Source organism: Epinephelus fuscoguttatus, linkage group LG15 (genome assembly GCF_011397635.1).
Source record: "Epinephelus fuscoguttatus linkage group LG15, E.fuscoguttatus.final_Chr_v1".
NCBI classification, from domain to species: Eukaryota; Metazoa; Chordata; class Actinopteri; order Perciformes; family Serranidae; genus Epinephelus; species Epinephelus fuscoguttatus.
In genome coordinates, this window is record NC_064766.1 from 8,272,127 (window position 1) to 8,299,790 (window position 27,664).

At 39.9% G+C, this 27,664-nt stretch overlaps 1 protein-coding gene across 5 annotated transcripts in view; it reads right to left on the bottom strand.

Annotated features, from left to right (window-relative positions):
• The window catches only part of LOC125901767 (solute carrier family 12 member 7-like), a 44,804-nt gene that overhangs the window by 1,867 nt on the left and 15,273 nt on the right, over positions 1-27,664 (bottom strand). For 2 of the 5 annotated variants that reach the window (XM_049597665.1, XM_049597664.1), the window contains exons 4-24: positions 20,708-20,854; positions 17,580-17,634; positions 13,280-13,410; positions 13,061-13,185; positions 12,821-12,925; positions 12,305-12,516; positions 11,946-12,113; positions 10,060-10,158; positions 9,771-9,828; positions 9,503-9,677; positions 8,412-8,530; positions 8,208-8,306; positions 7,982-8,101; positions 7,707-7,811; positions 6,328-6,496; positions 5,156-5,348; positions 4,350-4,519; positions 2,816-2,947; positions 2,545-2,652; positions 1,149-1,244; positions 183-349 (exon numbers count right to left, since the gene is read on the bottom strand). In XM_049597665.1, coding sequence (XP_049453622.1) covers positions 183-349; positions 1,149-1,244; positions 2,545-2,652; positions 2,816-2,947; positions 4,350-4,519; positions 5,156-5,348; positions 6,328-6,496; positions 7,707-7,811; positions 7,982-8,101; positions 8,208-8,306; positions 8,412-8,530; positions 9,503-9,677; positions 9,771-9,828; positions 10,060-10,158; positions 11,946-12,113; positions 12,305-12,516; positions 12,821-12,925; positions 13,061-13,185; positions 13,280-13,410; positions 17,580-17,634; positions 20,708-20,854 — 2,753 coding nt within the window. Of the gene's footprint in view, positions 1-182; positions 350-1,148; positions 1,245-2,544; positions 2,653-2,815; positions 2,948-4,349; positions 4,520-5,155; positions 5,349-6,327; positions 6,497-7,706; positions 7,812-7,981; positions 8,102-8,207; positions 8,307-8,411; positions 8,531-9,502; positions 9,678-9,770; positions 9,829-10,059; positions 10,159-11,945; positions 12,114-12,304; positions 12,517-12,820; positions 12,926-13,060; positions 13,186-13,279; positions 13,411-13,582; positions 13,862-17,579; positions 17,635-20,707; positions 20,855-27,664 lie in introns of those variants that run through there. The other 3 variants (XM_049597667.1, XM_049597666.1, XM_049597668.1) reach the window with 2 other exon arrangements.

The window sequence follows — 27,664 nt, forward strand, 5'->3', positions numbered from 1 at the left end:
GTACCTAGATTATTTTATTATTATTATTGATCATCTCTCATATTATAGTAATATAAAGGAAATAAATAATGTCGTTTAATGTTGAGTTAAATCTAAATAGAACATCTGACATGTTGGGCACTAAAACAAAAATCAAGGAATGTGTCTTTAAGATGTTTTGCAGCAAAGCTGGATCTACTTACGGTTTCATATTAAATATGTCTTTAACTCCTATGCTTTCTCTGTGTCTGTTCCTCTCATTGACCAGTTTGTCTTTGGTCCAGGTCATGTGGACACGATCAGGTGCGGCACCTGCAGCTTTGTCATTCATAGAATGAGACGCCGTGTTCCGGTCGTGGATCAGCTGGGCCTAAACATATGACAGGTCAGATGATATACAGTCAGTTTGGTATTTTTAGACATGTCATGTCCTGTTTCTATTCTAATTTCTAATAATAAAACATTGGACATTTACTTCCTGGTAAGCTCAAAAAGATCAAACTCTGGAGAGACACTAATATTATGTTACTGCTTCTCTCAAAATAAAACCAGTATCGGTATGTTTATTTTTTTCTTAGTATTAGTAGACATTTTAACAACAGAGCAACAAGTCATTGCAAATTCATCATTTCTTTACATTGATGATGGACATGAAAATATGACCAGAAGATGATATGAGGACAAATCAGGTAGATGTAGTTATTTTTAGGTCAGTAAGGTGGCAAACAGGTTCATGGTGATGACAGAACATGCAGGAAAAGAACACAGAAAACATGAAACTGTCTTTAACAGTGGACCCAGAGAACCTCCTGCTCTGTTTCTTGATCTCCTTTAAAGACAATTTCTCTGAGGGAGTTGATATGCAGCAGCAGGCTGTCTGAAAATAACTGGACTAAGTCTCATGTCAACCACAAGTACTGATAGTGTGGGTCACATTTATTTGTCTTCCTCTAGTGGCAGCTTTTGGTACCTGCTAAGTCAACACTGACAGAACAGTGACACACTGAGGCCAAACATTTCATCCCTGAGTTCAACCGCTGATGACAGCACTGTCTGAAAGATTGCAGTTGTTATGAATGGATTATGATGTGAGAAAGGATGGCATGATAAATGGAGGGATCAGTGGCATCATGGTTGGTTACTATGAGCCGTTTGGTCGACGTGGCTACCTCATCCTCTGGTATGCACTGTGTGTTGAGAGAAAGGACACCCGAACACTTCTTCCTCTTTATGGAGCCACGCGATACATCTGTGATGCTCTGAATCTGAGCCCATTGTTCAATGACAAAGCGGGGTTGGGGGAAGAGGTCAAAGGTCAACAACAGCAGAACAGACCATGAGGAATTACATTATGCCTTTGTCTTTGGGTGGGGGATAGCTGTATCTGTGTAGCGCATCTTCAATACAATTTTTATAACGCTGTATATAATTTTTATAGCATTTTTGCATCATGTTTTAAAGCGGAAAATATGCTAATTTCAGGTTAATACTTTGTCATCATTTTTCCCCAGCTGACTCAACATTGTGGAAGACTCCTGTTTATTTCTGTAAACTGAAAACCATTTCCCTCAGCTGAAACAAAGCTTTTATTTACTATTATTTCACAGATAAGAAAAAATAAATTGTGAAGACAATATAGCCCCCACAAAATAGAATTTTAAGTCTTGTGTTATTTATCCTGGCTTCATACGAGTAAAGGAAATCTCAGCTAGCGGCTAGGCTAATTTATGTCAAGGTAAATGTCATGGGCATATACTAATATTATTAGCATGTTGAATTTGTGGGGAAAATGTGTCTAGTGTAAGACACTTAATTTGTCAGTGAATCTTGTGAGCTGTAATTGAGCCGGATTTTGTAACATCACCTCTGTTAAATGTTGCTGTTGGTCCTGGCTTCATACGAGCAGAGGAAATCTCTGCTATCCACTAGGCTAATTAATACAATGTAAAATGTCATAGGCTTGTGCTAATAATGTTAGCATGTTGTATTTGCGGGAAAACATGTCTAGCTAAATACAAATGCTTTTCTGTGAATCTTGCGAGTTATTATGACACCAATTTGTGTACTTTTATGTACTTTGTGTAAGATGTGTTTTGGATCAGTCAAACTGTACAGCACCTCACAGAAATGTCACTGCCAACTAGTGTTGGAGTTTGGAGGTGTAACTGAGTGACACAGACACACCAGTCTACAAGTATATTATGTATTAAGGAAACGTCTTCAGGTTATCATGTTGTGACCATAGGCCTAAATGCCATGGGGATCAATAGTTTCAAACATACAAGACCTGTCTGAATCAGGGAAGGCAACTTAATTGGAACTCCTGAAAGCCACTGATTTGAAATAAATAAATCTAAAAGTCAAGATCAATAATACATTCCTTTGCATTCATTTGATTCTTACTGAAGACACTGAAGACATTGCTTTACCTTGTTAATATGGACTTCAAAACTGTTTTGTAATGATATAGAATTTAATTGTAATTATGCAATAAAAAATGCAATTGACTGCAAAAAACAATTGGAATTAAGTGTTTAATCAAGATTTTTTTTTACGTCACATTACCTCTCTCTCCCTCTCAGTGCGGGACAGCTGCATCTGTTTAAGCATTTCAGACCTCTGCTCCATCACCAGCGTCTTCTCATAGGTGAAGGCTGAGATGTCACTGTCATGCTAAAGGGACATAAAGAAAACACTTGAAGTCATTTGCTCATTCAGAACAAATTAGAGTGACAAGCAGCCTTTCTATATTTTGCTCAAGTAAGACTCAAACTACCACTTCGACCAACCATCATTATGAACAAAAATGAGTTTCCTTAATTGTTAATAGTCTCACCATCTCCACCACCTCCACCTCCGCATCAAGGCGAAGATGGTAGAGAAACATCTGGAGGTCTTTCTTCATCTGGATGGAGTTGTCATCCATTTGGGCCACCGTGAAGATTCGCATTTTACACTTCCTCCATACCTACACAGGTAGGACATGTATCAGTATCAGATGCATGTTACACAGTTAAGCTGCTGATCTGAGTGCAATAAATCGTATCTGTGACCTTTACTTCAGAGGGACATGCGAGCAGGAAATTCTCAACAAATAAGCAATGTAAAGAATAATGACATCCATTTATTTAATAATATGACTGAAGCCTGGTACTACAATGAAATTGTGCGTCACCGGGCTGTGTTTAGCAGAGAATCCATCCCTACTTTATGGCACAAACAGAAGCTGCTCTAGAAAACAAGACAGGGCAGCTGTTTATGTACAAATGGTGCTAAAGTTTTAGAGTGTGGAAATGAAAGGCTGCTGAAATAAATCACTAAATGTTAGGGCCAAATGTTAAGGCAAAGAAGAAGATTAACCAGGAATCTTATAATGACGAAAACTCGGCCTGTCTGTGTGTCTGTTCCATGTTTTTCTCCTCACTGACTTGGTCGATCCATGTGAAATTTGGCACAGTGGTAGAGGGTCATGGAAAGATGCGAATGCAGCAATATTACATCAATAAGCCAAAGGGGGGCGCTATAGCAACCAACTGAAATTGCAAACTTTGAATGGGCATATCTCATGCCCCGTATGTCGTAGACACATGAAACTTTGCACAGAGATGCCTCTCCTCATGAGGAATAAATTTACCACAAGAACCCATACCTTCCGGTTATATTGATTTTCTACCATTTTGAATTTTTTGAAAAACACTTAAAATCGATCTCTTCCTAGGAAGTTTGACCGATCTACATGAAACTTGGTGAACATAATCTAGGGACCAATATCTAAAGTTCCCCCTTGGCAAAAGTTGGAAAACTTACTTAAACTGAGCTTCTATAAGGCAATGAATATTGCGGAGGGCATGGCTCATCACATAAAGGTGTATAACATCTCAAGGGTTTCACCGATCACCACACAACTTTGTAGGCATATGACCACACATAATCTGAGGGGACCCCTCCATTACTGACCCCATCAAACAAAATGGGGGCGCTAGAGAGCTAATTTCTTATCTAGGCCTAACCGCCATATCGATGTTTACTAAACATGGTAGATATGTAGAACAGGACACCTTAAGGTGACTGGAGAAATTTAACTCTAATTGGCAACTGGGTGGCGCTATAACAACAGAAAAATGCTTAAAAATGGCTAAAATGCGACCGATCGCTGTGGCTCCCCCTGTGGCTGAATGTTTTGTTTTCTTTCTAATTTTTGGTGTGACTAAGTCATGGTATGGTATGCTGTACATAATCACAGAAACTTTCAGTGTGTCATTCTGTCTGTCCACTGCATAGTTTTTCCACATGGTTATTTAGTCACACACACACACACACACACACACACACACACACACACACACACACACACACACACACACAGTCACCTTGTGTTGACTAAGTAAAAATGGCAGCAGCATGAGCAGTCCACCATCATGTACAATCCACCACACATCAATGGTTCCCTCACTCAGACGCTCCTGGTTACTGGGGAAATTGTCGATGTTCTTAGCAACCAGCAGAGCCTGATGAGCAGCTGTTGTCTCTCTCACTGTCTCTGCAAAGAAAAAGAAAAAGAGAGTAAGTAATGGTTGAGCATTTGAATTTTTTTTAGGTCAGGGCTGAGGGATGCAGCTTCATAAAAGTTCTGTGTCTCCCTTTGCACTGTTCCCCTGTATCTTTCCCTTGAGTCTTTCCCTTTTCCTCTTGCAGAGATAAAAGTTCCCTCTACTTGTTGCTGGATTGCCAGTCAGAGCTACTTTATGCCAACAGCTTTATGTCTTCAAACCACTGAAATTCCATTCCAGGAAAGTTCTTAGTAAAGTCTGAGAGAATCCACTATTAGAAATTTGGGATATCTCACCTTGAAATTCTTTAATATGGAAGCAAATACAAGACATAAGTATTGACATTTAACAGCCACTGAAAACTTAATACTAAAATGTAAACATCACTGAAGTGTTTAAATGTTTTACTTTAAATCCAATTCACCTCTGTATAAATATATATATATACATATATATATATATATATATATATATACTGTATGTATATATATGTTCAGGTTGTTTTAGGTTGAAAAGTTTCAAATAAATCTTCAGTCAAAATCTATTTGAAATTTTCCGACTTGAAGCTGAACTGACCTGATTTATTTTGTCACACACATCCTTCATGGTGCTTCTGTGTAGTTTACCTATGAAGTTCCTCCTTGAGGAGTCCCGGCCTTGTCCCCAGCCTGTTGGCCAGGCCATCAGGACTGCGTTGTGTTTCATCCCTCCCAGTCCTGCTGACTGGATGAGCAGAGAGAAGCCGTCCCGTAGGTTGGACGACACCACCACATGAGAGAAACCCTTCATCTTCTCTGCAGTCATGGCCGCTTTCAGGTTCTGCAGGGACCAAGTGGAGCAAAGACAGGTGACGAATGTGAGACAGAAAACGGTACAGGATAAGCAGTGTTTCAGATGATGAACTGTGCAGACTATTTTGAGGTGCTGTCACTCACTACTTGGGTAACACGCTGGCAGCCTCTTTTCTACATGTTACTTTTAAAAAGGATTTCACTTGGAATCATGGTAGTTGTAAGGTGAACATAAGCAGCATTACCCGGTTGACCAATGATGACTTGGTTTTGATTGTGGTGTTGTAGCGTACATACATAACAAACCATCTATCATTCCCAACTCCAGGTTGAATGTTACCAACTGGCACCTTTATAAGGTGACAATAAAACAGCCTTGGGATTTCAGCTGGTTTTTGCTGGCCCGAGTGGCTAAGGAAAATCTATCAATGCAACTTAGAGAGTATTTGGACATTATTTACTTATGTGAAAGATAAGAAAACAAGTTACACCATATTTAATCATTTCCTAATCCTAGCTGAATTATGAGCTATACTGCAACCAGCCACCAGGGGGCGATTGAGCTGTCTTGGCTTCATCTTTGGAGCACTGTTGCCCGTCTTTGTTACTGTTTGTGGGTACACATATACAATCTCATGCAAGTCAGTAAGCTTGTTCAATACAACTGTTTCTAATACTCTGGCCCCTCATGTCTGTACATAAGGAGGACAAAAACATTTACATCACCTCTAAATAGAAAGTAGTTGAGTGCAACACCACCATTTACTATGAATTCGGTTGCACATTTTACACATTTCCAACAATGTCACAAATAACTGATTAGAATCTTTGTAAAGGTGGAATTTATGGATAAGTTGTATAAATTTAACATGTAAAAAAAACACACCATCTTTAATAGTACTTCTAAACTTTAATGCTGGCATACATACATTAAACCTGAGATCTGAACACTGGAAAATCATGCATATAATAAACAGGCTGAGCAGATGACAAACAAACTGACAAACCTGCTCTCCAGTCTTGGCATCATTCCCCCGGGTCATAAAGGTTCCCTCTAGGACTGAGCTAACGATGGTCAGTCCCTTTCCTGCTTTAAGCTGCGTAGTGAAGGACAGGAGACGAGGGTGTCTTACCGTCAGGTCAGGGTCCAACTTACACAACACCAACAGCTGAGGCCTAAAAAAAGAGAGAAAATGTTAACTAGTAGAATGAAAGTTAAAACTAGAGTTACCACCCCACAGTTGTATGCCTCCACTAACCCGTCAAGTTGCAGTTACAGTTTACATTCATGTCTGTGAAAACATGGATGCTTCACATACATCTTCCTCCTGGCAGAACAGAAGATCTATATAATCACTACAGTTTCAGTGTGGTCAACTGACCAAATATCTCCCCTCCTTCTACGAGAAATAATGCCCATAAAAGTGTTTTTGCGTGATATTGTTATGTCACAGTGAAGGTGACCTTTGACCTTTTGGATATAAAATGTCATCATTTGTCACTATATCCTATTAGACATTTGTGTGAAATTTTGTCATAATTAACATATGAATTCCTGAGTTAGGGCCAAAAACATGTTTGTGTCACAGTGACCTTCGACTACCAAATTCTAATCAGATCATTCTTGAATCCAAGTAAGGGTTTGTGTTAAATTTAGGAAAATTCCCTGAGGGCCTTCTTGAGATATCATGTTCAATGAGACAGATACAAGGTCACAGCGACCTTGAGCTCTGGCAATTAATTTCTAATCAGTTCATCATTGAGTCCAAGTAGATATAAGTGCCAAATATAAAGAAATTCTAAGTGTTATCGAGATATGGTGCTCACAAGAATGGGATGGACAAAACGGATGGACGTCCTAACAAATAGACAACCAGAAAATGGCACAGAGGCATGAAAAGAAGAAGAAGAATTATTACCATTAAATTTTTAATCAGTTCATCCTTGACTAACAGTGGATGTTTGTGACAAATTTGAGGAAATTCCTCTGAGGCTTTCTTGAGATATCACATTCACAAGAATGAGACAGATGCAAGGTCACACTGACCTTGACCCTTGACCATCAAAATCGAATCAGTTCATCGTTGAGTCCGATTTGACATTAGTGCCGTCATTAGTATCGTCAAAGCATACTTGAGATATCGCATTCACGAGAATGGGACAGCCATTTCTGGCCACGGATATCTACGGCACAGAGGCATAAAAATAAGACTTAAAGATATAACATATTAATGGAAAGTGTGGCAATTTTACAAATCAAAGTGTGTTCACATGTCTTAGGAAATACCACTATATATATGAAAATGCCTTAGATCTCACACAAAATACTTGTATTTTGCATGTCACTTTCCCTGGTTTCACTAAGCAAATCTCAACATACACTCACCTCCAGTTTTTGGTGTGTAATGGTGCTTCCTCCAGCCGGATGAGAGCATAGCGTGCTGCATTTAAGGACAGACCTCTGATCCCGTCTCCCCATTCCTTCACTGCCCTGCAACCAAAAGGTCCACATAGGAATGTTTCACATTTCTTTTCCAAATGTTTAAGAATATAAAAGATATTCAAGTGTTTTATCCAGTCTTAGTGGCATTCAAGATGTTAAGCCTTCTATACTGTCTTGACAGATCTCTCGATCTTCTGACCTTAACCTCCCAGACTCACCCTCTGTACTCAATGTACTTGTAGATACAGCCGGCTATCACCATGGCAACCAAGGCGTAGTACCAGGAAGAGATGAACATGAGAGAGAGACACAGACTCATCCCTAAGAACGATAGGGTCCTGTAGGACACACATACAGTGCAAATTATTACATGATGAAGGACCACAATCTGTGGTTTTGGTCAATGCGGGATCTGTTTTGGCTTGAGCTGGAAGCTGTTCTTACCAGTGATAGAACTTGAAGCGAGGTCTCCAGTTGGGGGTACGGAGCAAAGTCTGAACAGCACAGGCCAGATTAACAAACAGATAGCACATGAGGAAAAACCTGAGCAGACACAAACAGAAAAGATCAGCAAAGAGAGAAAGGAGTGTAGTAAAATGTGCATCACTGAGACAGACTGAAAGCAAGTGGATCATTTTAACCACTTACATGGAGAGGATGGGAGCCACAGCATCCAGAGAAGCAATGAGGATTCCTATCTCACAGATCCCAACAGTCAGCAGCAGAGCCCAGGTGGGCTCACCATTAGCCTTCCCATGACCAAAGACCTGAGAAAGACAGAGACAGAGAGAGGTGGTCCAATACAGTACTCCATAAAAACACAAATACAAACACACTCTATCATCAACACCAAACAGTATAGTAGATACACTGCAATATCTTTTTTTATTATCCGATTATTATTATTTAAAACTCCATATTCATTCAGATTAAGGCATAATGATGACATGTCAATTTCTTTTCTCTTGTGCAGAAAGAGTATCTGTTCATGGCTCACATGAGATGTATGGTCCACTTGTGAATTCACTGGTGAATGCCAAACATTCTTTTAAACACTCACACGTTCCACTTAAAAACAACTTTATTTGCACGAGTGTTTCTTAAATGAGTACCAGTGTGTTTTGCTAACAAACACTGGTTGTAATTTGTTCACGAGTACACCCCACGGGGCACGTTTAGGTCAAATATAACATTTTCACTGCGTAGTAGAATCAAATGGTCTAAAGTTAAATACATTCTATTGACTTATCATCAGTCAGTGGCTTATAACCCTTTTCCACAAGAATTAGTAAACATTGGAAAACCATAGACTGTATAACATAATGGATGTAGCTATCGTGACGCCTCGAGTTCGACATTTTGGCCATTACCATCTTGTTGGTTTTTTTTTTGAGCCAGAAGTGCCCATATATGGATGATAGGGTGGCAGACAATTGACTTCTTTCCCATTGCTGGTAGACCACAGCTGCATACACAGCTCTACAGTAGACAAGTATGCCTCTCTGTTTTTTTTCACTGCTGTGTCACATTTAATGTGACAAAATCGCTGGAAAACAGGGTTAATAAACAGTAAACAGCAGCACTGAGGCCAGTGAAAATGTTACAGTAGTTACTTCTTTTTATATATATGTTACTTTATCAGTCTGTCTTTCAAACCTGATGCCGACTAATTTGGAGTGATGTTCATGCATAGCTTGGACGGAGACAGACGAAAAACAAAGATCTTTTCTAACACTGACCTGTAAGAACGGGATGATGCCATCCCGAGCAATGGCCTGCAACAGGCGGGGTGCACCAGTGAGGCTCTGAAGCCCTGCCCCACAGCAGGAGAAAAATGAGCCAATCACAATGACCCAGGGTGACGGCCAGGCCAGAATACCTATAACCGGATTCTTCTTTACTGAGTAACCAAACCTGAAACACCCAAAAGCATACATATGTTATATGTATTGTATACCAGGATTGTGTACCTGTGTGAGACACACCAACGACACATTTTACACTTACTTGTCTCTTAGCACTACTCCTTCAATACAGGCTCCAAATAAGACCACACAGGAGATGTCTACCATAGAGTTAAGGTGAAAATACATTGCATCATGTATATACTGCAGTAATAAATCTGAAGTGACAATACACTACACATAAATACAGATGTAACTGGCAAAACTCTTTTTCCTTTCCATCATTAACTGATATACCTCCCACACATGCATTATGTCGAAAATAGGTTTATACTGTACTGTGTATATACTGTACAAGCTGCACACACACTCCAAAACAGTGTAGAGGATACAGATGAAAGAAGTGGTGAGAATAGCCATTATGGTCCCTATTGGGATGGACCTTTGGGCATCTCTGAGGTCACCAGACCTATTAGAACCAGCCATTATACCTAAAACAAAACACAAGATGTAAAAGTTAGAGTCAGTTTTAGAGAAAGTATTAAATACACTGTACATGGCATTCAGAACATTTTCATGGTAGCAGACAGCTTTTTGCTATGTAAAGCTATAGTGGAGTAATGGCGTCCTGAGCAGAGAATTAAGTCACGCTCCCTCTGTTTGTGTTGTAATCCCAGCTTTTTGTTTTATTGTTGTGGAAGCTGGTCCGGTCACACACGTATGTTATTGCATGTGAGTACCTGTGTGACACGCCCTTGGGTGTCTCTATGTGATGCAGCAGGCTTTCAGCTAACTCCAACGTAAACCTATCCATGGCAATACCTGATACTCAGAGCAGCTAACATAGTATGAAGAGAGAGAAAGTACATGTAGGGTAGTTGGGAGGGAAGGGTGGTGGTTGGGTCACACAAACACAGACTTTCACCCAGGAGGCCACTGTACGTGACCCATGAGTGCTTATACATCCATGGTTTTTAAGTTAGTGCTGTTTTTTACAGTATGTTACGCAACTTCCATAATACATCATGTACAGATGTCATTCAAGTGATGCGTTTACATCACGCTATATACTCATTTCAGCCTAAAACATTATGTGTTTTCTAAACCTAACCAAACAGTTCTATCGCCTAAACCTAACTGCGACGGTTTGACAACTTTATCCATGTGTTAAAAGTTTCATGCGGGAGACAGCATGTCACATACAGACATCTCACAGAGACCCCAGAGGGTGCCTTTGGCATCAGAATCACACGCCAAAGGCAGGAGAAAGCATCAGTATTTGACAGCCTCGAATGAGAATGCATTAGCATGTCCCATGCAAAAGCGTAATGCCCACGCCCCGTATCGATACAACAATGTGAAAATGTTTTCATAAAAGTACCTGAGTATTACAGTAAATGAACTACAGTTACCACAAAGCAGTTACATCCATGTCTGTCCAGACTCATATGTAGCCATGACAGTTGACAATGTTTCAAATATGGTTGTTACTACCAAGAAGCCACAAATTCTAAAACATGGATGCTTCACACACATTTTCATCCCAGGCAACACAGAAGATCTATACAATTAGCAGATTTTAAGGTGAGCGCCCGAAATTTGTGTCATTAATTATTCAATATTCAACCAAATGTCTCTCCATCTGTTTCTGAGCTATTAAATTAAATAATGGCCAGAAAAGTGTTTTTGCAGAGTATTATTATGTCACATTGATGTCAACCTTTGACCTTTTGGATATAAATTGTCATCATTTTACACTTTTAGACATTTGTGTAAAATTTAGTGTATAAATTCTTCAGTTCTGGGCAAAAAACATGTTTTTTGAGGTCACAGTGACCTTGACCTTTGACCACCAAAATCTAATTTGTTCAGTGTTGAGTCCAGGTGGACATTTGTGCCAAATTTGAGGAAATTCCCTTGAGGCCCTCTTGAGATATTGTGTTCACGAGAATTAGCTGAGTTAAGTCATGATGACCTTGATTTTTTTCCACCGAAATCGAATAATTTCATCCTTGACTCAAAGTGGACGTTTGTGCCAAATTTATAGAAATTCCCTCAAAGCATTCTTGAGATAACGTGTTCATGAGAACAGGGCAGACACATGTACATACAGACAGATGGACAGACAAACCGAAAAAACTATTGCTGGCGCAAAGTCATAAAAATGACATTAATGTAGCTAATCAAAAGTACAAGTACTCATTATTGAATATCCTATCACAATCATTACTTATTAATATAATCTTAAATGTTAATATTTGTTTGGTGTTTGATGTACCTGTGACAGAGGGGAAGTATATTCCCACCAGCAGAGTGAAGTAGGTAGTGATGTCATTGAAGACATAGGGCTTATTGATGTCATTGGGCGTGTCTGGGGCCTCTGCTGAAGGCTGGCTTTTCTTCTCAATGTACATACCAGCTGGATTATAGTCTCCCCACAGGTTGTCTAAAGGAAACCCAGAAGAAAGCATCATCAGCTGGTGTGGATAAACATCAGGAATCATACTCTGGGTCAATGACCATCTTGTGTACAAAGTCAATCATTTAGCTTGAAGGTGGCGAAAGATGAAATAATGGTAATACTAGATTTTAGCTTCATGGAGAAACCTTCAGAATACTTCCTATTCTCCTTCTCACCTTTGATAACTCCGCTCAGAAGCCCAGGTATGGCCCGTAACTCTGTCAGGTTGTTTAGGTTGAAGTATTCATCACAGGTTGCGTTGGGATATTTACTGTTACAGAAGAGGCTCCATAGCTCTGTGATCACAGTCTTGTTTTTCACGACCTCCGTCTTTGCACATGTTTCAAACATTTCATTCTTCAGAGATCTGTTTCCTAACAGACAGACGCTGCAGAGGAAGAGAGAAAAGTGTAGTGTAGTTAGATGGAAGCTGCTGTGTCCGTTGTGGTAGATGGAGTTCTGGCTCTCTGGGAAACATGTCCAGCTGCAATGATACAGACTTGAGCTTCAGTCTCAGCAGAGTGTGATGAAACCCAACAACTGAAGTGCAAGAATTTCTCCTTATCTTTGCTTTTGCATCAGAATCAGGCACTGGAGATGTAACATTTAGCAATTTGTTCATAAAAATATTTCACCATGAAAAACATGTCAGTGCTTAATGACAAATGGGTACTTATCTCTTAGCAACTCACTTAAACTCTGGAGGTTCGATGATCGTCTTGATGACTCCCGCATAAGTGGCCATGATCGAGAGAACAACACAGGCCAGAAACACCAGAGCCAGTTTGTTCACATACCTGAAGACAGAAGGGGAGTACATGTAACTCTGTGTGTGTGTGTGTGTGTGTGTGTGTGTGTGTGTGTGTGTGTGTGTGTGTGTGTGTGTCTGTGTGTCTGTGTGTCTGTGCATGTGTGTGTTTGAAGATACTTACTTTACCCCTACAAACACTACCAGAGCCATCAGGAGCAGGCAGCATGTCCCATAGACACGCATATTGTTGGACATTGCAGCACTTTCACCTTCTTTAAACACTGTTGCTGTTGGAACAATGTACGTCTGGCAGTGGGGAGACAGTAGAAAGAGAGAGAGAATGTGTTATTAAAATGCTGTTGACGTGGCTGACTTCTGATCTGTCAGAATGCTAACGTACCAGCAGAATCTCTATGGTGCCCAGTATGTACATGGATCCAGCGAAGGTGGTTCCAAGGTAGAAACAGAGACCAACTGCTCCTCCAAACTCTGGGCCCAGTGATCGGGAGATCATGTAGTATGAGCCACCAGCTTTGGAGTAATGAAATCAGTCAGTTAGACTACACAACTTTATTTTGGTAATACATGATAACACTGTATTTGGCATTTTAACTTAGAGGGACATTGTGTAACATTTTCAGTTGTTTATTGGCAAAAATTGATGTCTGCATTCATGAATATGTCATCACTGGTGTACTATTACCTCCACCAATAATCTGACTTATTCTCATAAAAGGAGAATTTCAGATTTGTTTGTACATTGTGCGGGTAAGTCGTCTGTGGGGTTCCATTACATTTCGCCATCTTGAGAATACACCCGCCAGCAAGGGACATACAGCATCGCCTTTGGCGTTTTTGTTGAGAGCCAGGCCAGCACTGCGTGACTGAGGAGCCAAAGGAGAGGAGCAAGAGGCGCTTCGCTACTACTCTGGCACTACTGCAGCATAACAAAGTCCCACTCTCTGAGCATAATGCAGGATCATGCATATGCAGCATCATGGGAGACGGAATCCTTGTCGCCAAGAAAGCGCAAAAGGGAATAGAAAAGGCAGTGTGACCGGCGAATTAAAAAAACGAAGGCCCACATCGGGGTAGCCTTTCCCAGGTGGAGAGAGCTGCTGAGGGAGAATGGTAATGCAATCACAGGCGAGGCCAGTCGCTAACAGCCTCATCCCTCTCCTCGCATCACTGCGCCGCTGTTGGCTGTTAGCCGCTGTTAGCCGCTGTTAGCGGCCAGTCGCTAACAGCCTCATCCCTCTCCTCGCATCACTGCGCCGCTGTTAGCTGTTAGCCGCTGTTAGCGGCCAGTTGCTAACAGCCTCATCCCTCTCCTCGCATCAATGCACCGCTGTTAGCTGTTAGCCGCTGTTAGCCGCTGTTAGCGCTGGCCTGTGATTGTATTACCTTCCTTCAGCAGCTCTCTCCACCTGGGAAAGGCAACCCCAATGCTGACCCTTGTTTTTTTAATTCGCCGGTCACGTTGCCTTTTTGATTCCCTTTTGCACTTTCTTGGCGACGAGGATTCCTATTATGATGCTGCATAATACATGATCCTGCATTATGTTCAAAGAGTGGGACTTTGTTATGCGGCAGTAGTGCCGCTGGCCACTAACAGCTGTTAGCGGCGCAGTAATGTGAGGAGAGGGATGAGGTGTGTGAGGTTGAGCCACTTGTCAGTTGTCAAAAGACAAGACATGATTGGTTTGTTTCGATTTACACCCGCCCCAACAGTCCTATGTTGTAAACACAGCCAGCATGGTGAGGAGGGGGTTTGTCAACTCGCGTCGCGTGTGTCTGTGTAGGAGCCTGAATGAATACTCCATGAAGTATCAGATGACATGGTTTCATCAGTGTTATCATAGCTTTTTGGTACACAGCGGCTGCCGTTGTTGCAATACGTGTTTGAAACAGTGAGGCGCTAGAGTGTGCCATCTGTTTGAATGCAATATATGATTTCAGCGTTAGATGGGAGAAATTCCTACACACTGTCGCTTTAAACTTTGGATGGGGAAGACATATGGCGGCATATTCCTGCCACGCCAGGCAAAAAAGATCACTATCAGGTAATAACTTGAAAGAAAATGTCTTTTTATAACAAAATGTTTTTTCATGTTTTTACAAGATATATAGATATTTTTATGTTATAACTTGAAAAATTTCTTGTTATAACAATTTGTTATAATGTGAAACGTTGCATGTTATTGTTAACATAAAATATTTCATGTTATTATTCAATACTGATCATTTTATTTTTATTTATTTAGTTAGTTTTTTCTGGCGTGGAAGGAATACATTTCCACAGTGACATGACCCCCACAATTTTCAAATTTTCTGTCTATGTGAAAAAGAACGTTTATCATAAGTTTACAATAATAACTAATAATAATAATTATAATAATAAAAGCTTGCATCTCAGTGCAACTCGAGGGTGCTGGCAGGACACCAGCTGGCGCGGCAGTTCATTTTTGTGAAAGTCAGACGCCGCACACAGGAGTGAGATGGCATATCCTTCTTCATTCCAGTGTGGGCGCTGGAATGACCTATTTCACATTTTGTACCACTTCCTCTATCCACAATGTGGCACTATGGAATGCTTTAATGATACGTCATGTTTTTGTACATCAAATAAAACCACAGCATGAAAATTTCAGGTAAACCAAAACACAAGTGTCTGAAAAGACGTACTTCTTGTTGCCAGTAGGTAACGCTATGTGCATGACTGAATATTGTCATATCCGTGTGAAGTGTGGTGTAGATTGGATAATTTAAGCGAAAGTTATAGGAATTTCGTGTTTCATGGTGAGATATCAAAACTTGATGCTTTGCTCAACGTAGTCTCGCGTGACCAGCCTCCCTTACTTCGGAATGGGAGTCCGGGGACATTTGTCTTTCGTTTTGTAATAGAAATTGGCGGGGATACCCAGATCACGTGACAGCGTTGCCATAGGTGCGGCACGTGTGTTACATGTAACAGAGACATTGCGTCTCTGCAATATGGCTGAATCAAATGAAATCATATCCATTGTAATCTCTTCTTGCAATGCACTGAACACTTCCTTTTCTGTTGTACTACGGACAACAATTCGGGGAACAGCAATTCCGGTGTAGGCAGGTGTAAGGCAACGTCAATCAGCCGTTGGTCGAGGAAGTACCGAAGTACACGGATTTGGATCCAACCACATCACTGCCGCTGGGAGTCAGCGCTAGTTCTATTACAACTTTCCTATGGGAATGTCCACAGACGACAGAGTCAGCCAGCATGCTGATGTCATCGGCGTCTGTGTAAGAGACTGCGTTCAACGCTGTCTAAATCTTCTAATAGCTTTTGATCACAAAGTTGTCTAGGTGGTACACACCAGGTTTGAAGTCAGTCGGATTATATCTGCAGGAGGAGTTTGTTAAAATGCGAAGCATAGAAAAAGCCAAAATTGACCATGACAGGGCGGCAGTTGCTCAGTCCATAGGGACTTGATTTGGGAACCGGAGGGTTGCGTGTTGCGTGTTCAAGTCCCCGTCCAAAATATGGAGCGTGGACTGGTAGCTGGGGAGGTGCCAGTTCACCTCCTGGGCACTGCCGAGGTGCCCCTGAGCAAGGCACCGAACCCCCCAACTGCTCGGAGCGCCTGTCATGGGCAGCCCACTCTGACATCTCTCCACTTAGTGCATGTATAGGTCCAGTTTGTGCATGTGTGTGTTCGGACCTGTGTGTAATTGACAACAGAGTGAAAAATTGAATTTCCCCTCGGGGATTAATAAAGTATATAAAATTAAATTAAAAAAATTAAAATTAAAGATTAAAATTAAAAAATGACATGAAACATGTATGTACCAATTTGTGTACATGTCAATGAAACATGCCGCAAGGGCTGCTGTTTAAAGGGCATGGCCATTTTGCCACGCCGATCAGCAAAACTTATATCATGTGTCCAGGCCTAGACTATAAAGGAGCATTTCATGTGTAATATTAATAATAATATTAGTAATAGTAATTCCCTCAGCTTCAAGAGGGTCCTCGCACTGCGAGTGCTCAGGTCCTAATAATAATTTGGGGGGTTTAAAGAAATCTCTGTGAATATTTTCTAGTCATTGAGAGAAGTTTCTGACCCATTGTCTAAGCTTGCATATATCTACTTTGAGAATTCTTAGGTTGCTGCATTTGATTGTCTGGGAGGCCTGAATATAAGTTAATTTATCCAACAACCAACAACCAAAAAAGTGAAGATTAGAGGAAAAAGTAATACAGTTATTGCAGTTAGAATAAAAACAAACAACATTTTGTGAAGCAGAAATTTATATTTAGCCAGATTTATCTTGTGACCCCAGGTTGAGAACAGTTGCCCTTCACAACAGTATAACTACCATGTTATTTCCTGGTTCTTTTATAAGCACACAAATAAATGAGTGTGTTCTTATGTGTTCTGTCTCAGAGCATTGCCTTTACTTTCCCTATAATTACTTTTTTTCATTCACCACAGAAATGCTGTTGAACAAAGGGTGAAATGTATTTATTCATGTTTCCATTCTTTTTGTTGTGTCATGATGCAATCACCATAACATATGCACAGGAGGGTACATAAGGCCGTGATCAGTATGAATTACTTTAGCAGTGGTAAATGAAAACACTACACTGTATCCAAGCCATTTTATGTAAATATTGCCAGTGGAATAGAAAAAAACGAACAAAACATTTCATAATGTACCTGGGACAACTCCATTGGTTGCTATGGCGCTCATTGAAATGGCTGTGAGCAAAGTCTGTGTGGAGAGAAAGAGGACAGATGTTAAATTCTGAACAGAAGAAAAGAGAGTGCAGGGTGCACTGTGTTATTTGTACAAAATTATATTATAAATTATAATAATTTAAATAAATTTCACATGGTAAACTGTCATTAAATATTGCCAGTGCTTTGTTCAAGCTTGCTCAAAAGGTGTATTGTTTTATCTTTTATTTTATTTTATTTATTTTTTTGCTCATTTAAAAGTCTAATATACCAGTCATTACTGTATTGGGCTGGTTATAATTTAAACATTTTGTAATTAAATTACGGAAAAATAATTTTTGGTGATATTTTGGATCTTGGAAAATAACATAATATAATATTAAAATATGTTTCTATTACAAAACCCTTTTATCATTTTACAAAAGAGTGAATGAATGAACCTTATTTAAATAGCACATTTCATAACACAGATTGCAGCACAAAAGTGCATTACAGTTCATCAGCAAAAACAACAAAGACATGTTTAAAACAATACACATACAAGAGGAGGAAAGATTTTTGAAAAAAAAAACAACAACCTGAAAACAGACTTGAATTTATTTTTCCAAGGTGAAGGTAAAGAGAACTTGTGGGATCACTGTAAGGACAAAGCTTTATGCCCGAAGATATCTAGAAAAATTTAAAATCATATCTTTGAGAATATTAAAGGTCATCATCACAGTGGTTTCTTTTTCAGGTTCCCTGTCATATTAATCTCTTTTTTTACCTGTGGGGAAAAGAGTTTGGGTTCAAGGCCAGGTGAGAATCTGGAATGAGAGCGAACCATCATAACAGTGGTAGTCCCAAAACTTCCTTTTTCCTTGTTCCTTCACACTTCAAGATTATTTTGCAACCAAAAATCACCTCTGACATTAGACAGCTGAAGTTTTTTATATATTAAATTTTGCTGTACAAGAATTTTATTGAAATAAAATCATCCACATCCTCCCACAGTCCAAAGACATGCAGACTGAAGACTAGGTTAATTGGTAACTCTCAATTGTCCGTAAGTGTGAATGTGAGCGTGAATGGTTGTTTGTCTCTATGTGTCAGCCCTGCGATAGTCTGGCGACCGGTCCAGGGTGTACCCTGCCTCTCGCCCGATGTCAGCTGGGATAGGCTTCAGCCCCCCCGCGACCCTCAAGAGGATGAAGCGGTTAGAAGATGAATGAATGAATGAGTTCACTATCTGATTAAGTTTACTGATAACACTTTTCACAATCAGAGTTTCATTGAGCTTTACGGTTAGCATTTGAAAAAGATAAGCACAAACTGTTGAGTATTTGACATTTTTTGATACCCAGTGCTATGACCAACTTTCCGTAATTACTTGAGCAGGTATTGCCATTTTACATGTATACCCAGCCCTACTGATTATATGGGACCTACTGAAAAACATAACCATGGATGGATCACTAGCTGGGCCTACCCAGCACAGGCCCAGGGGCTCACATTGTCAGGGACCTTCACCTGCAAAATGTCACTCAACAAGATAAAACAACTACAAAGAGATGCAAAACAACCACAAGAAGACACAAAGTTACTACAAAGAGATGCACAGGAACTACAAAGAGACACAAAATGACCACAAAGAGACACAGAGCAATTACAAAGAGACACAAAATGACCACAAAGAGACACAAAATGACCACAAAGAGACACAAAGCAACTACAAAGAGACACCAAATGACCACAAAGAGACACAAAATGACTACAAAGAGACACAAAATGACCACAAAGAGACACAAAGCAACTACAAAGAGACACCAAATGACTACAAGGAGACACAAAATAACCACACAGAGACACAAAATGATTACAGAGAGACACCAAATGACCACAAAGAGACACAAAATGGCTACAGAGACACAAAATGACTACAGAGACACCAAATGACTACAAAGAGACACCAAATGACCACAAAGAGACATAAAATGACTACAAAGAGTCACAAAGCAACTACAAAGAGACACCAGATGACTACAAGGAGACACAAAATAACCACACAGAGGCACAAAATGATTACAGAGAGACACCAAATGACCACAAAGAGACACAAAATGGCTACAGAGACACAAAATGACTACAGAGACACCAAATGACTACAAAGAGACACCAAATGACTACAAAGAGACAAAATGACCACAAAGAGACACAAAGCAACTACAAAGAGACACAAAATGACCACAAATAGACACAAAGTCACTACAAAGAGACACCAAATGACTACAAGGAGACACAAAACAACCACAAAGAGACACAAAATGACTACAAAAAGACACCAAATGACTATGAAAAGATACAAAGCAACTACAAAAAGACTCAAAATGAACCACAGACACAAAACTACAAGGAGACAAAATTACCAAAAGTAAAAACCATAGACTGTAAAACAAAACCACAGTGACATGTGTAATGACTGAAAAGAGATGCAAAAGAGCAACAAAAGGAGGCTAAATATCATTTGAGTCTATGTGCATTGCTCTTGTGCAGGAGAGGTGGTGAGATCTTCTGCATGTCTGTGCCCAGGGGCCTGTTGTCTCAGAATCCTCCTCTGAATATAACAGTCTCCTAAAGAGCACCGTTTACATCATATCTTCAGCCTCGGTCTCTTTGGTCTAAAGCATCAAAGCCTTACAGGGTGAGTATATATTGTAGGAGGGTGTTGGGTGCAGATTGTTCCCATCACATCACATGAGTGCTGAGCATTTCAGTTCAAACAATTTAAACAGTCAGCTCTCTGTTTGGCTGGGAAGCTACTGACGTAAGAAAAGCAGTTGTAAATAAGACACAAATTTTCTGCTTGTTTTGAGACATGGCATTGTCCCATTCAGGCATTTATAAAATTATAAAGAACGCCTAAGAAGGACTTTGTTTGTTTGTCTTTCTTTCATTCACAGATGCCACCAGTCACACTTTGTTCAAAAATAGTGACACTGATGCATTGCATTCCTCTTGTTGTTTTTTTAAGTGTGCTTACTATACTCAGTTTGGTGTCGTACGTCGTCCTACTCATTGTGTCACTGTCAGCAGAAAGTGCTTGGTTGTCGGGTTTATAAATTACTCACACAGATGCAGCACATGGAGACGATGGCAAAGGATCCCAGGATTCCTGCTGTGCCAACGATCCAGGTGAGACGCAGAAAGAGAATCACTCCCAAGATGTTCTGCATGCAGGGCAGGTAAACTCCGATGAAGGTTCCCATTTGAGGGACCTAGGGATGGATAAACACACACAAACATGCAGATAAGAATCAACAGGGTGAACAGAGGTAAGGAAAACATCAATCAAAAAACAATATAAATTCTTATCTAAGGTCATGTCCTTTTATTTTAGGCAGCTGTAAAGCACAGTGGGTTAAATACAATTCCAGCATGACTGGAATATTTCCTTATTTATTCATTTTACAGAACTAAAGATGTGCTTCTGACTTGTAGTAATGCCCAAAAATCATGTAATCTGCGCCAGTAATTTGCGCATAACCTATGTGTTTTGGAAGGCTGCGATTATGTGACCAATGAACTGATGGGAATAAAGAAGGAAGCAATGCTGAGCGGTCCAGTAAGGAGGCAGCTTGAAGTGATGGATGGATCAAAAAACATAGGACTTTCCCCCCAGGAGTTTCCTTTAGGTGATGGATGTTTGGAATTGTGTGAGATTTGAGTTCATCTTGAGTCATTTTAAAGTACGTCCATACTGTGTTCCTTTATCTAAAGCACAGTAACTTTACTTGCCTAAAGCTAACCTTCGCAACTTTATGCAAATAACGTAACTTTAGGTTAAACATCATTTGTGGGGCACTAATTTGTTGAGAACATGCGCATTTGTCCCTGGCTTCTTAAAAAAAACAAACAGTAGCAAAAGACATTTTTTCTGACAAAATTAAAGCAAAAATTATATCATAATTTGATGCAGAAAACATACAAATTGGTGCATAAAAATTCACCAGAATGCAGAATATGTGTTTGACGCTCAAAATTTTAGGACCCCTCGCCACCCCCCATTTCATATGTATCCCTCCAATGTTGAAATAAAACCTAAGCCTTTGTGTAGTGATGAGTCTGAATAAGGACATTGACTTGAGTGAGACAATGACACATTTCATTATTAAAAACATGCTATATGAGAAAAAATGTTAAAGAAAGATGGTTTAAGATATTTAAAAGATGTACTATACTGAATAATAGTTTGTGATGTTTTTTTTTTCCACAAAAAACACAACATCTACCCCGTCTACATCCTTAACAAAGCACATAAATACACAAATACAGCTCATTTTAAGGAAGTGTAACTGCTGGACAGACAATGTCAACTACTCCACTGAAAAGTCAGCTCTCTGAATGTGTATGTGCAGTGGATCAATCAATCAATTTTATTTATAAAGCCCAATATCACAAATCACAATTTGCCTCACAGGGCTTTACAGCATACAACATCCCTCTGTCCTTAAGACCCTCACAGCGGATAAGGAAAAACTCCCCCAAAAAACCCCTTTTACGGGGAAAAAACAGTAGAAACCTCAGGAAGAGCAACTGAGGAGGGATCCCTCTTCCAAGACGGACAGACATGCAATAGATGTCGTACAGAACAGATCAGCATATTAAATTAACAGTAATCTGTATGACACAATGAGACAGAGAGAGAGACAGAGACAGAGAGAGAGGGAGAGAGAGATGCAGGACAGACGGTAATGACAGTAGCTTACAACAACATTAATGAAACTAATAATATTATAGTTATAATTTTGGCTACTGTGGTACAATATGTTGATATAGTATATATTAATATCTGGCAGTATACATGTGTCACAATAATCATATGTGTATAATAACAGTAGAAGTATGACTAATGACTAATGACTAATGACGGCAGCAGCAGCAGGAGGCATCTGGCAGGACCACGGCAGCAGCACAACCACACACGTCACGCTGTCCAGGCACCGCTGTGATATGAGTTAATCTGAGAGACAGTGGAGCACAAAGGCTCCGGAGAAGAAGCCGAGTTAGTGACATCCAGAATGGCCGAGTTAGCAAGATGCAGTAATGGGACACGAGAGAGAGAGAGAGAGAGAGAGAGAGAGAGAGAGAGAGAGGAAGGTGCCCGGTGTATTATAGGGGGTCCTCCGGCAGACTAGGCCTAAGTCAGCCTAACTAGGGGCTGGTACAGGGCAAGCCTGAGCCAGCCCTAACTATAAGCTTTATCAAAGAGGAAAGTCTGAAGTCTAGTCTTAAATGTGGAGACGGTGTCTGCCTCCCGGACCGTAACAGGAAGATGATTCCACAGGAGAGGAGCCTGATAGCTGAAGGCTCTGGCTCCTGATCTACTTTTGAAGACTTTAGGGACCACGAGTAACCCTGCGTTCTCAGAGCGCAGTGTTCTGGTGGAATAATAAGGCACTATGAGCTCTCTAAGATATGACAGAGCTTGACCATTTAGAGCTTTATAAGTTAACAGTAGGATTTTAAATTCAATTCTGGATTTTACAGGGAGCCAGTGCAGAGAAGAAAAACAGGAGAAATATGATCTCGTTTCTTAGTTCCTGTTAGTACACGTGCTGCTGCATTCTGAATTAGCTGGAGAGTTTTTAAGGACTTACTAGAGCTACCTGATAATAGAGAGTTACAGTAATCCAGCCTTGAAGCGTGGACCAATTTTTCTGCATCTTTTCGGGTCAGGATAGGCCTAATTTTCGCAATATTACGCAGATGAAAAAATGCAGTTTGTGAGGTTTGTTTTAAATGAGAATTAAAAGACAAATCTTGATCAAATATTACTCCGAGGTTCCTTACGGTAGTGCTAGAGGCCAGAGCAATGCCATCTAGAGAAACTATGTCATCAGATAAAGAGTCTCTGAGCTGTTTGGGGCCAAGAACAATAACTTCAGTTTTGTCTGAATTTAACATCAGGAAATTGGTGCTCATCCAGGTTTTTATGTCTTTAAGGCAGTTATGGAGTTTAGTTAATTGATTGCTTTCTTCTGGCTTCATCGATAAATACAATTGTGTATCATCCGCATAACAATGAAAATGTATAGTGATTTCTAATGATGTTACCTAAAGGAAGCATATATAGAGTAAATAGGATTGGTCCGAGCACAGAACCTTGCGGAACTCAATTTTTTTGCATCTTTTTAAGTCAGGATAGGCCTAATTTTCACAATATTACGCAGATGAAAAAATGCAGTCCGTGAGGTTTGTTTTAAATGAGAATTAAAAGACAAATCTTGATCAAATGTTACTCCGAGGTTTCTGTGGAGGTTTCAAATTCCCACAATGCCACAAATTCTGCAAGTTGCATATTGGACCACAGTTGCCTAGTTGTGATGTCACAAAATCAGCTTGTATGTACATGTCTTAAAACTTAACTTTGAGTTGAGAGCACAAAAACTTTGAGGCGTTGACTGTGACTCTACACATGCATCGCTCTGCACAGTGAAGCAGGTGAAGAAACAAGAAGCATTTTCTAGTGGAGGGAGACTCCACTTCACAAGTTTATAGACTGACGCAACACAGATGTTAATGGATTGAAGTGGGAGTCTGGGAGGTTCCTTTCTATGCTCATTTAAATTGAAATAAGAATCAAATTGATTAGATCAACAATCATTTTCTACATCTTTCAGTTAGAGTAGATATGCCTGAACAACCCAAATAGAAGACAATCAAAAATGACACTGAAATTGTCCTTTAGAGACATAGACCAGAAGTTGCTGTCCTGACTGCAATTTATATTTTCCTCTCAGTGTAATTTTTTTTAATTTTATTGCTACATATTAAATCTCAAACATCTCTTCCGTGCTGTGAAAAACTTACACTGAATATTTTATCTTTTTTCCAAAAGCAAAATAAGATGATTTTTGAATATATTAATGAAAAAAGGTCCTTGCAAATTCAAGTATGATCCATGGTACATACAACAGCTTTAGGTACAAAGTAATGCATCCTTTCCTGTGCTGTGTCTCTTCAGCATCTCACTAGCTTCCCCAAAACCGTTAAGTGTACGTACCTTTTTTCGAGTTACAAACAATCCATCCTGTGCTTTCTCCATTGCACTCAGTGGTCTGTCTAAATAATGTGAAGTGCCTGATGTTGATCTCCAGATCTCCCACATCTTCTCTCTTGTGTTACTCTCACTTTCTCTCTTGTCTGCTTTTCTCCTCCTCACTCTCTCTGCATAGTCAGTCAGATTCTTTTTGGTCTCAGATCTCCCCTCAGCGCTCTGTATCATTCAGGGGGCGGGTTTCACTGAAACATCATCAATGCCTCCACACAAAGCTACAGTCCAAGGTCCTACTGTGTCTCACTCAGAGACAGAAAGACTTAAAAAGAGAGGAACATTGTAATTGGAGCCTATTCCTGATGGTTTCATACAATTTAGATTCCTACTTATTTTTCTACTTTTTTTGTGAATTGGGGGGGAGTTTAAATAGTGGTGGGTATTTTATGAGCTGATTCTAGTATTGCTTAGACTCAATATGCTTAAATCCAACTGCCTACAAACAAATTCAGGGCCAAACTGTAATCCTACCAATGTGGAGAAGGCTTTGAAAGAGCATTTAGACTTTCATGTGAGGATGTATTATTTTGCAGAAAACTTAATCAGAAAATTTTACAGCTTTTCTTTTTGGTGTCTGGTAAAAATCTCAGTATCTAAAAAATCAGGGCTACGGTCCTGGTTGCTCCAGCACAGCTGATATCCAGGGGTTAAAGCTGTCACCAGATTCCATGTGCTCAACTCTTGTAAATTTCTGTAGGATAAATTAGCAAATAAATGGTACTTTGTGTGATGTAAAATAGCTTTTTAAGAGACGGAGCCTTGAGTCAAGTCATATTTGCTATACTGTTGTAGGCTGCTGCTGTGTTCTTTATTCTATGTAAAACCTCTGCAGTCCACAACCCTCAGAACAAACAAAAACCAGTCCCATGTCATTTTTTCTGGGCTGGGCAGCTCTCACTGTCTTCATGAGTCTTCTATACCAACTCATACTCATTCCTAGGTTGTAAAATATGGATGTTTTGTCATGGCCCTCTGTGTATCATAGCGACGCTCAGGGAAACCTTTAGCATCTTTTTGTGAGGCAGTACTAAAATACATTGTAACATGTGATGTTGTGAAACAGCCGCGGTTAGGTTAAAGCAACAAAACTACTAAAGATAATGCTTTGGGTTAAAATAACTATATTTGTTACATAGCATGCTGTCAGTGCCTGATGTAAATTCCATTCCAACATTACATTAAAACAACACCGACTTTTGATTTCACATGGGTCATAAACTTCGGTCTTGTGGATGAAAGTCCAGTTTAGTTTGACCCATCCACGTATTCTCCCACCCTACATGCATTTCTTGCTTTTTATACTACGTCAGTTGCTCTCAGCATCAAGTATTGCCAGTGATAGGTTTTGCATTGCCTTATGTCACTTGTGCCTCAGCCAAATAGTTGCACTTTAATACAGCGCAAAGACTACAGCCGATGGCAAACCAGCACATGTTTTTTGTGTCTGTGTGAGAGGAAATAACTCTCCACACCAGCAGACAGAGGTAATCTGTATTCATCATTCAAAAGCCTAAAAACTGGAGGACTATTTTGATGCTAATCAATCAGTTAGCATATTGATAACACAATCAAATGTTGAAAGAATAGAGCATACAGAAAGAACTGTTGAAAGAACAGAACACAACCCATCATGAAATGTTTCTGCCAAAGAGCTCAATGGCTGAAGAACAACAATCTTACCTTATGTAACAAGCTTGTCTAACTCCCTCTGGTCTTTGTTTACTTTCCTCACTTCCATTTCTTTCCTCATGCGCTGAACTGGACTGCTAATTAGATTGATTTCATTCACAGATGGGCTCCGCTGACGCTGACGCTAAATTAACATGCTAAATCAGCTCAACAAAAAGGCTGCCAAGGCCCAGTGAGGCCAACAGTGTGAGACACGCTGCAGCTACTAGGGTGACAGATGCTGACCAAAAGCCCAACACTGGCCGACTGACTTGGCATGTTAGGGCCTTAAGGATACATTTGGTGTCAATATCACACAGGGCGTGACAAAGTGGCAGTATTTGATGTCTTGACTCAACTTGACTTTGACTTGATATTAATGACTTCAGACTTGACCTAGACTTGAGACAGATGACTCCAAGGGCTTGACTTTTCCTGGTTAAATATTTGCATTTGTCTAAATACTGTTAAGTTTTTGGGACATGATTGGGTGATTTCTAGTGCTACACGTGCAAATCTGGCAAGCTACGAAGGCGCGGCAGACCAGCAGAAGCCAATACACAAGACAGCTATCATGAAGGGATTTAGTCCAAAATGTATAAAATCTGAATTGAAGCATTATACTGTCGATGACAGAAGTAAGACGAGAACAGCAGTATGCAAGGTCTGCTGCTTAAAAATCACTGACACGACTACCACAATATCCTACATTCACAATGAAAGGTACGTGAATGTGTCTTTTTTTAAGTTGACTTATTAGCTTATTGGCTGGTCAAACATTAGCTAGAATCCTCGCTAAAGCATAAAAAGTGGAAACAGGGGAAAATGCTTGTCTGACTGTCTGAAGGTAGTGAAATCTGACTAAAAAAGCTCACTTTTTAACACATTATGAGTAATTTGTTTAATCTATACAAAAGCCTGTGAAAAATTGTCAGGTTGTGGTTTTCACAGGGGAGTCTGTGCTGGGCTGCTTGGATGTTGGACACAGTCACTTCTTGTTTTTTAATATGTTAATGAGTAAGCTTTAAAGCTATGGGTTGGTGTATGTTGTTAGGTTCAGAGTAATGCTGCTTCTCCCTGTTTCCAGTCTTCACGCTAAAATAGAGCTCAGCATTTCCTATTTTATATGAACTGACTGATATGAGAATGGTGTGAATGTTTTCATCTAACACTCTGCAAGAAAGCTGAAAGTGTATTTACCTAAATGTAAAACGATTTCTTAAATTTTTTTATTCTTATCCATGATGACCAACCCTAGAGAGACTGACTTTAACAGAGCCCTCTCTGACCCCGTTTATACATG